This window comes from Mugil cephalus, chromosome 3, assembly GCF_022458985.1.
Source record: "Mugil cephalus isolate CIBA_MC_2020 chromosome 3, CIBA_Mcephalus_1.1, whole genome shotgun sequence".
NCBI lineage: Eukaryota > Metazoa > Chordata > Actinopteri > Mugiliformes > Mugilidae > Mugil > Mugil cephalus.
In genome coordinates, this window is record NC_061772.1 from 12,661,105 (window position 1) to 12,679,025 (window position 17,921).

The window sequence follows — 17,921 nt, forward strand, 5'->3', positions numbered from 1 at the left end:
TTTTGGAGCACTTTGAACAAGCCAGTTACTTAATATTGTGCTTAAAATGATGTGTTTTTTTTAATAACTATTTGAGGTCTGTCAGGAATCGAGTCCGGACTATTAAAACGTGCCGTATGCTCAGAGTAGTCTTATGTCATGTGTACTTCATCATGTTTCAACAGGAGGGAAACACATTACTTAGGGAATGAAAGAATTGTTTGACATCTGCAGGTGATCATCCTTCTTGACCGATGCTTAGATGAAAAGACTGACATCACTGTCCTCCCTCTGTGCTCAATATGAAGCCATATTCCCCCATTAGCTTCTACCAGCCAGTGACTGGAAATAGCTAGCTCAGCATTGTCTAAAGCTCGTTAACCAACATGTAGATGCTGGATGATTTATTTGCTGTTTTATTTGTCTGTTATGCACTAGTTCAGTTCATTCTAATTTTATTTATATAGCACCAGTAACAATGCAAATGCTTTACAAAATCCGACCTGAAACCTCCAGAGCAGCCTGAGGGCGACAGTGGCGAGGAAAAACTCCCTTTTAATAGGAAGAAACCTTGAGCAGAACCCAGCTCATATGGAAGGACCCATCTGCCGAAGGGCAGCCGGGTAAAAACAAGGAAGATAGACAGAAAAGCCGAGCAGGAGAAACATGAAACTTCTGTCATAGATACGTACTTCGAGCTGAAGGAAACACGTAGAATCTAATAGCACAAGATATAGCTGATCTTATGTGACAATTTAAGAATATAAGAGGAATCATTTGTTGGTGAATTGTTCATCCAGGTAGTTATCACCGAGTGAGGCACCATCATTATTTCCTATAATTTCTCAGACGTAGTTCTTATTAAGATATGAATCTGGTAACTTTCCATTTGGCGTTCACTTCTTTCAAATATTATGGAAAAAAAACACCTCTCCTCGCAACAGGATAGTCCCACAACCAGTCTGAGCTTTGGAGTCAAGACCCGGGGATTTCTCAGTACATGTCCTTGCCTGTACTCGTGTTCTTGTGGACTTGTAAGTCACTTGTTGCTCAAGTACTTTTCCGATTCAAAGCACCTTATCTGATCAAGTACAGTCCAAACGCCCAGATGTGTTACGCCTGTCTTATTGAGGACACATTGGGAGGAAAATTGTGTGGACATGGGACGCTGCTATTCCAGTAACAGAATTCCTGTACTGCAGCATCCTGTCTGTACTTCAGAGTCAAACTTGTCAAGTTCCGACTGCCAAGTATGCAAGCACACAGCGCACGTAGCTAGCATTAATGAACGCCTAAATTAAACTCTCCAATGACATGTCTGCCTACGTGGCTGTTACTCTTCTGTTCCTCACTGCATGAAGCCCGACACAATGATTTGATAGGGCCTGCAGATCTTGAGTGAACTTTGCACTTACGCCATCATTTAGTAAAATCGTGTCAACGAAACAACTGTAATTTTTGATATTTTCTTTGACACACCAGTTATTATATATTATAAATATTACAATATTGAGTAGTGGAACAGTGCACAGCCACAGTGAGTTGTTATGGGGTGCTCAGATTACCTGTGCAAAAGCAACTGGCTGCAAATCATTTTCAATGAAAGCAGGATATATGTAGGTACAAAACGCTCGTTGGGCTTGAGATTTTTCAAGGCATGAGAACTGTGTAACCTGTAGTATTAAACCACAGTTCCTGTAAACACTGCTAACTATATGATTGCCAAATCAACCTGGACTGAGATATTTGAAACTGCAAAAAGTTCACTGGAAATAAACAGACAAGTTACTCCCAAACTGGTGTTTCCCTTCGAGCATCGCTTGATGTTCCTTGAGACTGGCTTCAAATGATGTGTTTCCTGGACCCACTGAGGAGACTGTACCCTTTTATTTCACTTTCACCACTTCTTTTTCATACTCAGACTGAAAGAGGTTTGTTGTTCTGGTCTCCCTCTTGCAGCAGTTAAAGGAAGCATGAAATCACTTAATATCTATTAATAATCTAATCATATGGTGGAAGTCTGTTAAACCACGGCCTCTTGAAATTGAGGTTGTTTGAACCAGTGAACTGTCTGGGTGACTCAAGCGCAATGATTTACCAAAACAGAGATATTTGATAATATATATCCTGACAGTGCTGATCATTCACTATCCTGGTACAGGTTTGAATGAATTTTGCTCTAATGTATTGGTGGAGGGAGCCACAAACCTTTGGCTTGTGTTACTTACTGTGTGTCAAATGTTTTGTGCTAAAACAGTGCAAGAAAATACCATCTTCATTCCAGCAGGTGGCAGTAGTTTGTAGCCGTCCTTCAAAATTAGCTCGGAGATTAGGAAGCTAGGGACGTGCCTCTCCTGATTCATGACAATCAGCTGGTCTACACTTTATTCATTCTCGATGACTGTGTTATTGTAAAAATGTTTGTGTATTTGAATATTCAGATTAGATAATTGTGTGATACCAGAGACCCCTTCTATAATACCGTGACTTTCACCATTTTGTTTACTTTTTCTCTTCTCGTGACCTGGGTCTCAGCCAATCAGTCTCTGACCAGTTAGTTCCACCACCGACACAACATGCTGAATTGGCTGAAAAGCTGCTGCCAGAGGTCTGGCTAGTGCCAAAGGTGTGGGACTGGGGCCACTGGCCTTGGTGTGACGTGGCCTTAACGGTGTTCAAAAAAAAATAAAGGCTAAAACACAGTTTTGAACAAATGCAACGTAGGCAGGGGCGCTAAAGGCGTGCATGTCCTGAAATGTCATCAAATGATTCGTATCCAAGCTTATAAATTTTTCCATTTTTTTGTGACACATAGCACAACTTTGAAACTAATGTAGTCAAGTTCACGGTATCTTTTGTGTCTGCACCACGTCCTTTAAAGGCGACTCGTCACGCGGCAGTTTGTGTAATAGTCGTTATCATTAATTCATGTGTATGGACACGTGTTTTCCTTTTTGTTTTTGTAACATTGACCAGGACTTGTATGAAGTACTAGCAAGTGCAAACACAGTCAAAAGTTCACCTCACCAGATGTTGCTGGCTGGAGTCACACACGGGACATTGAACTTTGGACACTTTTTCAGTGAAGAAAGAGGAAAACAGTCTAAGGACCTGTCTTGACTCACTAAAGTTTTGAGACAGTTTTCTGATGACACTTGGTTTCCATACCTGGCTTTCGCAGCGTCTCACTCTGACTCTGGTGCAGCAGATTCTACACCATCTGGAGCTTGCACACTTGTTCCACCCCTCCCAAAGCCAAGAAGATTGCTATCAGCATGATTACGCCTTATTAGATTAGCTTTGCATGGTTTAGAGGCTCGAGGCTCAACCCATGCAGGGTTGAACGGATACTCTTCTCCGAGAAACCAGTGAGAGGGTGGACTGATCAACTCAGCATCTGCTGAACACGTATCCCTTATTGCTACGTAAATGTGTTACTTCGGGGGCAAATCATGAAGAGGGTACCTCAGAAAACTGTTTTCATTTTGATTTGCTGTAGTTTCTTCCTCAGTGAAGTCCTCAGTTGAACTGTGAATAACAGTTATGCAGCATATGTCAACTTCAAACATTTCTACCTGATCAAACAGCCAAAGTAGCACACATGTGAAGAAAAAAAAGACACATGTGTTGCCTCTTCCACCGACTGAGCAGGAGTACATGTGTCACCAATGAGGAAGCGACTCGTGAAAAAATTCAACCTCCTGGGATAGTTTTGCCATGCTGTAAAATCCACTAAAATAAATGCTCAAGGTCCAGCAGTCATTTGCTTAAACTGAGAGGTCAACAGGAAACCTCATTTTCCCTATACTTTCCTTAAAAATCTGCACTGTACGCTCATATTAAAATGCAGTGTTTGTAAAATCATTTCAAACACAGAGAGAAGTGACTTTTAATAAAGTTCAATAAGGTTCAACATAGCACAGGGTGCACCAAGTCAGTTTTTGAAGCCGCAGTGAAAACGGAGCCATTTTGCCACCGTAGCAGCTCATATTAGCGCCACGCCAAGGAATGAAGACATGATCAGAGGAGGGAAATGCTCTGCCAACGTCTGCCTCTTCCATGCCAGTGCATGGGGAGAAGGGAAAGGTAGTGGGCAGAGCCAACTTTCCACTCCAGCTGGAGAGCTGGTGAGAGGCATTGTTTCTCTCAGCTCCTACTGTCAGCTCTCGTATCTACACAACCATCCTGCTATTGAAAATACCATTAAGCTGTGCTGGATTCTTATTAGAAGACTTATCGAGAATTTGGTCTAAGAGGTTTCTTAAAATACTATTTCCTTTTCAGTAAGTAGCATATTATTATTACTTCAAAGAGACGAGGGATTGCCTGGTGGTTTTTGAACACATGTATTCCAGTTAACAGATCTTGAAGATTTATCGTTAACTTTTGTCTCGGGCCACTAATTCTGTAAAATGGGGCATCCTCCTTCCCAAGCCGCATCCTCGACAGTGACTCCCTTCATTGCTCTGTAAAGGAGAGTCCATCAGCATTCCTCTCACACCGCTGACGGCCCTATCACTCGTCCACAGAGCCTCACTGTCCCCGTCTCTGTCAATGCTGTCTCTGACCACACTTTGCTCAGGCCATCGGCACCAAAGTTCGCCTTGATTTAAACAGACATCACCTTTCATAAGAGTAAACTAACACCCTCTGTTGGCCGTGTCAGGGAGTTCAAATATCCACATCAATCCATTCCACGTCTCTGGTAGAGGCTGAGATCAAAAAAATAAAAAAATCAGTTCATTATACTTCATGTGGTGGGAGAAATTGTAAAATATTTAACTTTAACATCTCACAACAGCATTTGTATTATAATATAATAATATTCCTCGTTCAGGACAGGGTTGAGATTGCAAGCCTTTGCTTCTATCGCTTTTAATTTTTTATATATATTTTTTTAAAAACAAAAAAAAAACAACAGCAGCCATTGTTTTCTGTCTTGTTAGGTCCAACTGGCTGAAGCCGTGCTGCGGGCGTCGAGTGGCCCTGTGGCAGGTCTGTCTGCTCAGCGCTGGCTTCAACTGTATCCTGGTGGCCTGCGTCATCCTGGTGGTGCTTTTCCTGTCGTTGGAGCTGCTCATAGACACCAAGCTCTTACAATGTAAGGGTGTTTGGTTCTGCCTTTTTAACTTGCACTTTTATATGGGGAGGAATTTGCTGAGCATGGATATTCCTCTCCATTAATACACTGTGTGACGTTCATAAAACACCTGGGGGGCAGCAGCAGCAGCAGCAGCAGCAGCTCCACTGGAGCAGTTTAATGTCTTTGAGCATTAAACTGAATCTTTATTAACTCACGCTGGCGCTGCTCTTGCACTGTGCCCGACCCTGCGACAGGGTCACATTAAGATCATTTATTTAGAGAAATAAAAATTGTGCTCTTCTCCTCCCCCTTCTTCTATTTCTTCTTCTTTTCTTCCATCTCTTTCTTCTTTTCCTTTGTTCCTTCTTTTATTCTTCTTCTTTATTGTTGTTCTTCTTTAATAGTCTTCCATCACTCTCATTGTGTGTTTAAATGTTGATGCTAACGTTAATATGCATGCTTATAATCAATCTGTTGCGTAATTGTTGACTTTCACACGTAGGCAAATAGCTGTTATGGAGAGCATCAGTTTAATGATTTAATCTGTGCTAAGTTGTGGTAGTGATAACAAGTTCATATTAAAAAGTCGTGGGTTTCCGAAGGATGTGTAGTCCTCTCAGTCACAGAAGAGCTGGATGGTTAATGGCTGTGATGGAGAGTGATGGAGAGAGGTGATAATGAACCAAGTCTCTTGTCGGTGGCAGCAGGCACACATCCACATCGATTACTGGCCAGCATCCAGCTCTGATGATACCCAAGTCTCGCTGCGAGGACTGCAGGACTCTAGTCAATTTAGATCTTTTGTAATCTTGTTCTTAGCTCCCTGCCAGTCTCACAAGACAAATAGAGGAGTGGCGAGTAAGGCAGGACTGAGGAAGAGAGTGCACCACAATAGATTAGTGGTGTAGGACCTGGGTAGACATAGGCGGGCACTGTGGGTTAATGAGCAGGCTCTGCGATAACGGGAATCACCAGAAATGATCATGTTTAACATTTGTCATGTTTCTTATCTCGATAGTTTCCAATGCGTTCCAATTTGCCAGCATTATCCACTGGATCAGCCTTATCATCCTGTCGCTCTTCTTTTCAGAGGTAAGCAATGTATAAGGTTGACTATGAAACTAGATTTCTGATTCCAGCCCTAATAAGAATCTCAAGTCGACCTGTTTCTGATCAAGCCTCATGGATCTAGGGCGCAGGTTGCTGCTATCTATTTTCCATTATTGTTTTGTCCATTATCTAGTCAGGATTAAATGCTGGTTTGAGGCTGGATTGTGAGTGAAATGTCTATCACTTGAAGCATTATTGTAATTGGTCTGAAATTTAAGCCATTGTGTGATAGAAGTATGTCTTATCATTGCTCTGGAAGGGTTAAAAACAATTGGAAAAGGGTAGAATTCGGCCCTCAGGCCTCCACTCCAGTGCAAACCAATTACCCTGGCAGCCTCAGCCCCAATGCCCAAAACCAAACATTAATTACCAGTGAGCCAGCAAGAGCAATAATTAAGGCTGAGTTTAATGAGCAGTGGGGATGGGGTTACAGTGATGTGATCCATGCAAACACTTCACGCAATGACATCACAAAGAAAGAAGAGTCACCTGGGAGTGGCGTCAGATAGAAATGACATACCTGCTCCAATCAGAAAACACAAGTCTGACGTGGGGGCGGAGCACCTGCACTTCTCACTTGACACCAGCACCGTTGGATTAGGTGGATTAGCAAGCAAGCAGCAACCAGACATACATGACATGCTAATGCTAATTAGGGGGTAAATCAATGCCCTGTTCAACACAGTGTCCCAACAATGTTTACGATATAAAAGCTAATATGTGATTGGATCCTTGTGCTATTTTTTAGTAGGCAATAAGTGAAGTATGAGATTTACTGCAGATTTAACCTCATGCAAGAAAATTACTAAACACATCAAAATCAAACATGGCTAATAGTTTTATTTTTGGCGCCTTGTAGTCTAGTTTCAAATGTAACATTGCAAAGTTATTATTCCACAGTATTTAGAAATATAAAGGCCTTGTTTCACATGTTTTTACAGTGGTCGTTCATTAATGTGACGACAGCTCAAAAGACTGAGAATATCTCTACAGCCTCTGATGTGCCGGGGTGTTCCCACACTTATCCATTTTAAAGTTTTCATTGATCTCTCTGTCTGCCTCAGACTGTCTTCAGAATCGTAGTGCTCGGAATCTGGGACTACATAGAAAACAAAGTTGAGGTGAGTAGTGGTGCGCAGGTAGATATCGATGTCAAGTTACCGCTTATGTTAAAGCCAAACTGCAGAACTAGAATTTAACTTCCATTTGCTGTGAAATACATGTTATTTACCAACCTTAATGTGCATTTTGTGAACTTGTTTTTGGCAAAGTCTACATATAACAGATTCATTCACACTGTACGTAAAAGTCTTGCACTATAGCTTTACATTTGTTTTAATATTTCAAAAAATACAATTATTCGCTTTCTTACTGAGAACTGATGAGAAGGGCATTGTTTATTATACATCCCTGCAAGAATTCAAGTACGCTGTGATGACATTTGGTGAAAATATTACTTTCTAGTAAGCCTGCTGAAGTGTAAATGTATGTGTAATCAGATTAGTGACAATTAAGTGAATTACAGTAAAATAACTAGTTTGAATAGTAAAACACAGGACAGAATCAGAAGACACCTAATTCATTAGGAGCCAATATGTTGAGAAGCTATAATGAATCAGACAGAGGAATAGCCACTCTTATATTTTCACAGTGAACAAAGGAAAATGGCCAAGTTATAATAAAATATAGACGAATGACCAAAAATGACCAGAAACAAAAAGTGTGCACATAAAAAAAGAAATAAGATTGTCCGTGGGGCCCTTAAGAAATGAAAAATGTTGCATGTGCACCTGTTTATGAATAAACAAAATCTAGTCAAATCTGGACCTTAGAGCTGGGGGTCAGGAGGGTCTAGTGTTGGGCAGGAGCTTATTGTTCCTGACAACAGTTACACATGTGTGAATTCTGTATGTGATGTGTGCGTATGACTCCTTTAGGTGTTTGATGGTGCTGTCATCGTGCTGTCCCTGGCCCCCATGGTGGCCTCTACGGTGGCCAATGGGCCAAGCAGCCCCTGGGATGCCATCAGCCTCATCATCACCCTGCGCATTTGGAGGGTCAAAAGGATCATTGATGGTGAGGAAGCGAAAAAAGAAAAAAAAAAAAAAAAAAGAAGTCCATATGTCACACAGATTTTTTTTTTTTTTTAATCAAGTCGAGGAAACGCCAGGTCTTTCTTAACTCAGAGGGACCACACATACGCACAGACAATCACCTGGCCTTGAAGCAGCTAGATGACCCCATTCTTTCCATGATTATACAAATTATTTGCTATTCAGAGCAATATAGCTATTGATCATCCCTCAGAGTAAATTGCTGTCACTCTGCTACTCTAACTTGTATTGATTGTAAGCGTCTGGTTAAGTAGATTCAGAGAAGCCATAATGAATATAGTGGTCGTTCTCTCCTATGCTAATGCAGACTGGTTCGATATCTGTTCAGAGGTCACCCTCACTGTGGGCCTCTGACTGCATACAGGATCAGCCGCACACGAAGCACACGGCAAACAGTTTGTTTATGTCTGACGAGACAGCGGACAAGAACAGCGTAACCCCCTTCAATCTGCTCTTGATAATCACCTGAAATGAAAAGATGTTTTCAGGAACATGGAAAGCTGTCTTGGTTCATATCTGGATGACTTCAATCCAGATTATATGGATTTGATATTATGTCTTGCATCCGATCATACCTGGGCACACGTGGTTTGAACTACAGGGTAAACATCATCAAATAAACTCAGTGATTGAGTCAAGACAGTTTTCCACCACATCGATGCAGCCTGAACACACATTGAGCTGGAGTAGCTCCTTAACATGCAGCTGCAGCGCCGGTTTCCAGGGAATGAACTCTCGATTTTCTTGCCGCACACCTCGACCTGTTGGGTTTGATATTTGTGAGTGATTGAGTTTCCTTGTTAGGCAGGCGGCAACACACCTTGGAGGGAAGAAAATAACATTCAGACCAATAAATATACAGCTGAGGGACCGGCTCAGTTATGGTAGGAGAGGGACTGAGTCTCTCGCAGAATAAGCTTGACGTATAAAGTGGCAATGTTTATGTCAGTCTGATGGGACTGGTAATACAGAGGAATGAATTGCAGCACAATTGGTGAGGACTGGGGTTGGGGGGACTACAGTATGTGGTACTTAATAGCAATGCAGAGTCAGATGGGAAATATCAACATAAAATAAAAGTGTGTTTCTTGCACAATAAATTAGGCAACTCTGTATCAAAGTCTTCCTTGCTAAACATAGTGAGAAACCGCTCGCAACAGTAGTGTTTTTAATTTACTATAATTACCTAGTTGAGTGTTTGTCATGTCCTCTTGTCTGATCTTGGATAAATAAACGTCAATAGAATAAATCCAAATACCTGGACTTATAATAAGGGTATTTCCTTGAACAATGAACTCATCAGATTGTAGATATACGTGACACATGCTTAGCTATATTGACAATAAAAATTAAAAATCCATTAAGTAATTGCGAATTACAGTTTTATGCATTTGCTGGCAGACACACACAGGCCTCCAAACACAATATGATCAGGTAATTGACACACTTCCCAACACTGGATGTCTATTACTACTGAGTAATGAACTTCTGATTAAGCTTTTCGTGCCCGTTTGAATTCTGACTGGATTGACCCCATCTGATGCCTCCTCCGTTCGCGATGTGTGTGCATGTGTGTGTCTGCCAGCACGACTATAAATAGGTACAAGGAGCATGTGGCGGCGGTTGTGTGCTTTGCTCTACGCCTCTCTCTAAAACAAAGCCTTGTCTGAGTCTCCTTGTAGTTCATGCCGGAGATCACAACAACAGTAACGGAGACTTACAGACTGAACTGCTGCAAATAGTGTTTGAGACTCTCAGGTTTACGTGGCTCGCTGCAGAATTCTCAGTCAGGCCGCGCTGTGCGGCGATGTCTGATTTCATGCGGCTGACAAATGTGACGACAGAGAGGTGTGAAAGACTGATTGTCTGCCAACTGTGATCACAACAGGTATCCAAATTTATTCCCCACTATTCTTTTTTAGGCCCACCTTCTCGTCCTGCTCCAGAAAGTGTGTCATGTATAAATAAATAGTGAAGCCAGATTATAGGAGGTGGAGTAACTGATTGACCAAGACATGACTGTAGGTGTTCTTGTGGTTTTAGGAGGGAATGCAACCAACAAGGCTGGACAAGACATTAAGAAACATATCAAAAGAATCAAGCTAATAAATAGCAGATAAATCATACTGGTTTTCATCCAGGTTGTTTAAATGTGTTCTTGGTACACAAAGTGGTGACTGAGGATCAAGTGAATGCAGCGTGCCACAGAATTAGCAGCCGGCTAAGAAGAGATTGTCACTTTAACAGCTGTTTTTTTGCTGCCCTATTCTCGTTGCAATACCACTAGCAAACACTAGATGGGTGTCATTTATCAGTTCAGCTCATTTGGATGTGAAGGCAGCTACTTTAGTATCAATTAAAAATAGCTCCCTGCAATCATCTGATTCAGTGCATCACATTTAATTTCAGGTTCATCAGATCCAGGAAAAAAAAAAAAAAAAAAAAAAAAGCAGTGGCACTGGAGTTGATAATAATAAATGCAATAGTTGTAATCAGACAACTCACCTCACAGGCAGGTCCCTTTCTAATTCTCTTTCCATGGAGAGCTGGGCCCGTGCATTCAGATGCTACTTAAACGTGATTCTTTACAGGAATATCTAGATTGATAATTACCTGCTGCAGCAATTTAAAAGAAAAGAAACACAACAACAAAAAATGCTGTGTAAGACACCCTCCCAGAAGTCATACAGTGAACTTAATATAAACTTAATATATATGCTACATTTATCCAAAATAGTATTTTTCCATTAATAAGTTATATACTGTGTATTCAAAGGAAAATGGATGAACTACAGGAACTGACTACTAACCTGTGATAAGACTGTGACAGAATGTGGTGGAAAAGACCCCAATAACTTTCCTTTCTCCCTTTGGAAGGCCGTTGGCCTTTATCAACCCCAGGGAGAAACCACCAGTGGTTGACACAGAGCTTTGTCTACCTTGTATCAAAATGACTCTAGCATTGCTCATTAATCTCAGGGCAGATTCCAGGAACATGGCAGGACTGAAACCTCATTTTACCCACATGTTGTAGAAAGGTCCCATATGTTAACTCAGTGGAGATCTTTTCAAGGAACACTATAAATCACGTCTGAAAATGTACTTTGAATCCTTCAACTCAGCATATACCAAGATCCCAGAGGAACCCTTTCAGCACCTTATTTAATTCCTTCTGTACAGGTGTAGTGTTACCAGTTACCAGTAATTAATGAGCGTTGCATTTGTGGTGATGGACACCGTTGGAGCAAAGGGTCAACCAGCACTGACCTCTGACCCGGTGTGCTCTGTGTATTTTATCATCTCTTAACCAGCTGTGCAACCTAAAGATACCTTTTTTTTCACTAAGTCTTGACGCCTCTGAACATTGTGCTTGCTTCACAATCATTTTCACACTATTTCTCTCCCTTCTCCTTCATTGTAGCATATGTGCTTCAAGTCAAAGTGGAGATGGAACTGGAAATCCAGCAGTGTGAGAAGACCAAGGCTGTGAGAGAGGAACAGCTGGAGCGTCTCACTCAGATCTGTCAGGAACAGGCTGTGAGTGGCAAGACACCGTCCATATAACATTAGAGCCAGGCTGCATTTCCACATATGCACATGTGTGACAATAAAGCTACATAGAAATTATTGGAGAAGTACTCGTGCAACGTGATTGTACTATCGCAAACGGAAGCCCGATTTCACATCACATGCACAGAAGGTTGGAGGGAAAAGGTTGTGGCTTCAGTTACATTACACCCTTTAAGTGGAGCTAGCATGAAAGTTACTGCCAATTTAAATAGATTATTCTCAGAGTTGTAACCCTTGTAATAAAAGGAAAATCTGGTCACTTTCAGCCCCCGTGTGTTGACTTTTCTGCAAAACAGATGAAACAAACAGCCACATTTTGTAGTTTGATACATGTCGTACTTAAGTGATAAACTGAGTAGGATGTACCTTCAGAATAGTCTGCTTCATTTACAGTCACGTAACATCCATTTTTTAAAGCAGTAAATGGTCCATTGCATTTGCGGTGGTGTGACCACACAGGGCCACGTTTTACTCGCATGCAAGAGAGAACTGTCAGTAAATGTTCCGCCAGAGGAGGGCAGCAAGACCTCACAAACGAGCCAAGTCTTTCAGTGCATTTCATCATTACTCCTCAGAACACACACTGACGGGCCCACACTCGAAAGTGCAGAGGATAATAAATATTGATAAAGACTTTACCTGCTTAGTAAAGACTCACTTAAGCGCCAGACGTTCAGGTCTAAGACCAGACGTCCACAATAACTAAATTCATTTTAACAAAGAAGTTGATCAAATCCTTCCAAAAAATACTTGTTTATGAAACTGGTGTTTACGAATGCACATAATAGTTTTCCAGTGACTCTTAACTGTATATGACCTCATACGTCACAGAATCTACACAATGTATTTTGATATTTTATATTTGTCCTTCCTCATTTTCTTTGCCCCCCGCTGTTTTGTTTTCTTTTCCTCTTTTTATCTTTTCTCTCCCGTCTCCCTTATTCTTTTTTCTGCCTTTGTCTTTGCATACTCATTAATTTCCTGTGTTTTTCTCTGTACCTCGTTCATGCCAACCATTTTCAGTTTGAGATCAGGCAGCTGCGGGCACATCTAGCCCAGCAGGACCTGGACCTCGCGGCAGAGCGTGAAGCAGCCATGCAGATCCACCACGTCTGGGGCAAACAGGGCAGGAGTTTCCAGGTCGTAGAAGGTTTGACTCCCGGGGAGTCTGACGATGAGGGTGGTCAGAGGAACCCCAGGGAGCCGTGTGCCACTGCAGGTATGGTATAGTTTCTCCGACCGGCTTGTATAGGCCGTAAAATTGTAGCTCTTTTGAAAACATTCCGCACCAGATGCATTTTTTTTGCTTGAGAAAACAGCGTGACAAAACAGGAGAGAGGTACAACATAAAGTATGTACATAATTATGTGGAACAAAAAGTCGCAACGTGGTGACATCAGGTGAACTGGATGCAACAGCAGTGTACAGCTAATCTGGAGCAGTAGCCCCGGAGCATCTCTGAGGCCAAGCTCTTAACCGCTCCATGCTCTCACACAACGCCCATCTGACCGCAGGCAATCTGGGATCAATGCAAAGGCAAAAAAAGCTTTTAGGATCTGGTGAATCCTGGAGAAAACAAGCATGTCCTCTGACACCGCGTCAGGCTGCCGTAAGCTCCCACTATGCCCCAACTGTCCTTCGCTCTGCCCCCCTCGTGGCGAGCCCAGCCGAGCCAGCCCAGACCACTCGGGCTATTTCAGGTACAGAGTGCTCTGTGCATTGGGTCTTGTTAGGAGAGAGTGGGCTCCTGTCAACATCTGTTCCCCTTCACCTGCAAACCACAGTAGGGCACCAGGAGGCTCCACAGCGGCCACAGTATTACCCCAAGGGCACAGTGGGAAATCTGGCTCACAGAAACAAGTGGGGCGTTTTACAGAAACATGGTCACTGGGATGGGCACTTAGGCCACAGGGCCTAGGTGATGTCAGGTGTATTCAAATCAGGTCAATTGTCCAATACTGCAAACAGTGTTTTCTCTGTCTTTCCTTCAACTGGCAGGGAGCCACCAAACTACCAAGAGGTCATATGAGGGCATTGTCCTTTTCACGGGGGTCTCTTGTCTCAGGAGAGTGATGGCTTTGATAGCTCAAAGTACCAAACCACGTAGATATGAAAAACATCCACTGACAGTCTGTCCTACTTAATGAACAAGTGGAGTCGTCTCTCAGATGCTGAGATAGTCTTAGAGGGTATAGATGGATCCCTCACTGCAGCATTAACCATAACAATAACATACTTACTAGAACAAAGAACATTTTCTGACATTGACTATGAGCCCACAGCCATGTATATGTATTTGCATATTCTCATATGAACAACTGCTAAATATTTGGGAATGAAAGTAAAGTGAAGCTGAATCTGATTGAATCATTGAACACAGTTATATTTTGACCTGGTGATAACTCTTGACGTGACCTCGGGATCAACACAAAGATCCATCTTATGGGAACAATCATTGTCTGTAGAGACATTTGTGTCAATGCATCCATTTGTTATTGAGGTGTATCAATATGCACTGAAGTGGTGGGTGACAGCTCGTAGTAACATAGCTAAAAGTCTATATGAATGCATAAATCTCTGAAACCATGAAGCTACTGTGTTATAAAGTCACTACCTGTTAAATGTTAGTTTTTTTCATGCATTAGCATTAGCTGCAGGGGTGACCGATGTCAGCAGTGTCTAATTCACAGGGCATAACTACTGTTCTCAGGCCAGGAGATGGTGTACAACTGAGGCTTCACCCGTCTAAACGATACTTTAGAGTTGAACTGAGAGGACCTCAGCATGTCACCTCTTCCTCTGCTCAGACAGATGACAGCTTGATAACTCGACTGTTACAGAAAGAAGAGTCTTTTACGTGTGCTGGACAGCCCATTCTTTTCCTTAAAACTCATGTGTTATTAATTGTGGAGTGATTGTCCCATGCTTGTTTCAGTGAGTGCAATGCTTCCTCTCCAGGGGTGGCTCAGGGATTAATATTTTAGTCTGAAAAATAAATGAAATTACCCATCAGAGTCTGCAGCGTGTCCCATGGGGCAGAGGCTAGCACTCAGGGTACTCTGGGTTCGCACTCAGCCAGCGGACAGTGAGCTCAAGACTAATCAAGCGAGCAGAGAGAGCCTAGCAGATCACAGCCATTCGGCGTGCACACTGAGGGCAGCTAGACTGGAGGGGTCAGAGCCTGAACAAAGAGCTGCTCTCTCTCACTTTCCCCCCCATTTCGCTCATCCCTGCAACCAACCCCACCCCGCTCCTGTCCTGGTTTGTTCCTAACATCGTAAGGTGCAGCTAATGCACAGCGTGGACGCGCCGGATCCAGACCACTCGCCTATAAAGCACTTGTGGCCTGGGGCACAATCTCTGTCAATATTATGTTGTAAACATAAGAGATATCTTCCATTTGGACTAGTACTCGGCATGATCACTGAAATGGACCAAAGCACAAAACAAAAAGACCAATTACAGCCACGCAGTAGTATTAGGAGGTCGCACCTGTTACACTGTATTTTACCGTCATTTGAATCAAATGACCATTTATGATTCATTCAGTTTTTGTTAAACAACTGGACAAATAGTGACACATATTCTTTGTGTGCAGTACATATTTGTATAATTTCTCACAGCCATTTGATAAGAGGTCTGTGGTAAGTCATTTATTTAAAAGCTTAATTCAACCTCCATTTGATATTTAACTTATTTTATTTTGTAGGTGTGTTAATCTTGGATTATTATATTAATTATTTTAGTGCTAATAATATTGTTCTTTATGTCAATACTAATAACTATCATCCAGATACAACATGTTAGTCATTAATCTGACATGTACCATTCCTGTCATTTTGCTGTTGCACATTAAACTCTGTATATGAAGCCAGAATATAGAAAACAAGAGATATTATATATAATTTATTCAACTGAAATAAGAATAATGATCTTTATTCATTATTGTGTTTATTTTTTTTTAACTCAGACCCGGTTGTCCGTGATGACATGAACAACTACATCAGTCAATATTACAGTGAAGCAAGCAGTGGTGAGTAACTATTACAAAGACATTACAATAAACCACAATACATTTTTTAGAGGCTTTATTTATGACGTGAATTGTGCAGATTCACTGCTCCATTAAGCCAACTTCATTTCTTTGCTTCTTTTCTGACCTTTTCACTTTACTCCTAAGATGCTGGAGTCTCAGGCTTAGGTGCCCGGGTCATCACCACGGCAGCCATTGACGTCCACCTCCCCGTCAGCACAAACCCTGCCCAGTCTAATCCGATGCTTGCCATGGAGCGGGTGGGCAGCGCTGTGAGTGACGCCTCCACCAGCATATCACGGTCCAGTGGCAGCCTGACAGCCCGGCCGCACAGCCTGAGTAGCCACACCCCAGGTTCATCCGTGACGGACTGCAGCAGCAGCACGGCTCAGGACCTCAGTCTGAGCTACAGCTCCCACCGCTGCCGCCCTCCTTCCCTCTCAGGCCAGGACCCATGCAGGGACCCCAGCATGGTGGTGCAGGAGCTGCTCTCCTCCCTCTCTGAGGACTCCTGCCTTGCTCAAAAGGGCCTGGCAGTAGACCCTGTCAACCTCAAGCTTCCCAGTCCCACTGGTTCAGAAAATGCCAGCCCCGAGCTGGACAACAGAATAAACATCTTCAATCGCAGGAACCAAGAGGAGAGGCGAGGCAGAGGAAGGGGTTGCGTGCTGTTGCAGACCAAGCCACTGATCCACCTGCAGGGCAGCGCCACTGAGCCGTCTCTGGAGGAGAAATACCGGCTACTAGGACCAGCTGACTCACCTCTGGGTCACATGCCTGACACATAAGCTACAATTACACAGAAATAGAGATTTTATTCTCTATTTACTGCCATACTATTTGGCACAACTCTTATGACAGGTCAACCCTCACGAGGGGAACCGTAGACGATTTATAAATTGGATATTTCTGTTGCTGTGTAAATCCAATCTTAGCCAATTTCGGAGCAGGCTTGAGCTGTAGCTTCCAGTTAACACTAATGCTCCTTGACTCGATGTGCTCAGAGGTCAGTAGTAGAGATGACAACAAGAGTTCTTAGACCCTTTGTCATACTGTCCACCTTCCCCTTTTCCCCCTGTATGGAGTTTTTGAAAACAAGAAATGCCCGGATATAGCACAACAAAGACAGTACCATCCCAGTAAGGGGAAGCCTAATGTGTTGTCAGACACATTCTTCATCAGGAATTCTCACTTTGAATAGGTCCTAAATGCACTGAACTTTACACAAATTAAAACCAGCAGAGGGCCTTTCAAGCCTATACCGAACAAAAACATAAATGCTGAGCAGTGTTGCAATCCAAGACACTGTTCTCTTGAATTTCAAGCAGTTCAAGGAGTGTTTTCTATTGCATTTTGTTGTTACTTAGTTTCTTTTCATTTGTATGATCAACTTTAAACATGAATTATGCTGTTCTTTGTTCAAACAGACACAGGGTACGTACAGTAAGACTGGCTTAACGATTCAGACATTTTTCTTTTTTTTAACCTTTGTCACTCATTTGTTTGATTTGAATCCATTGTCAGACTTTAATGAATAGCGTTTTTTTTTTCTTTTACTTAATCAAAAAAAAATATATATTGTTAGGGTATATTTGTGTGGATGGAATGAAAAAAGGTAAGTGACTGGACTCTTCACCTGAAACTAGATTGGAGTGCTTGTAGCATGAACCTTTAAAAAGATATGTGCCACAAATGGCGAGCAAATTCTTTGCACTTTAATGTTTACAGACACTTTTGTAAACTTGATATAGAGGATGATATTGCCAAATGCAGGTGTGGTCATTTGAATGAAAATAGCAAAAATAAAAGTTAGTATTTCCTTAACCCCTTTTAGATTACTGACTCTTAATGCACCACATTAATTGCTTTATATCAAGCAGGTATAATCATGGGAACCACAGAGTTTTATCAGAAATGTCCTTCTGAGAGGCTCGTGGATCCACCTTCCCCTGCGTATTGTGTCCTATTAGTTCTTTAGCGTCATCTCCTTATTTGCATATGATTTTGGAAAAGCTGAATTATTTAATGTTAT

The 17,921-nt window shown here is 42.2% G+C and overlaps 1 protein-coding gene across 1 annotated transcript in view; it reads left to right on the forward strand.

The window, feature by feature from the left end:
- Positions 1-17,713, forward strand: part of LOC125006009 (transmembrane protein 266-like) — a 43,403-nt gene extending 25,690 nt beyond the window's left edge. Inside the window, exons 4-11 of the mRNA XM_047581753.1 lie at positions 4,926-5,080; positions 6,081-6,154; positions 7,237-7,293; positions 8,110-8,248; positions 11,708-11,823; positions 12,880-13,075; positions 15,827-15,889; positions 16,037-17,713. Coding sequence (XP_047437709.1) covers positions 4,926-5,080; positions 6,081-6,154; positions 7,237-7,293; positions 8,110-8,248; positions 11,708-11,823; positions 12,880-13,075; positions 15,827-15,889; positions 16,037-16,677 — 1,441 coding nt within the window. The 3' untranslated portion in view covers positions 16,678-17,713. The remainder of the gene's footprint in view (positions 1-4,925; positions 5,081-6,080; positions 6,155-7,236; positions 7,294-8,109; positions 8,249-11,707; positions 11,824-12,879; positions 13,076-15,826; positions 15,890-16,036) is intronic.
- The last annotated feature ends 208 nt before the right edge of the window (positions 17,714-17,921 follow it).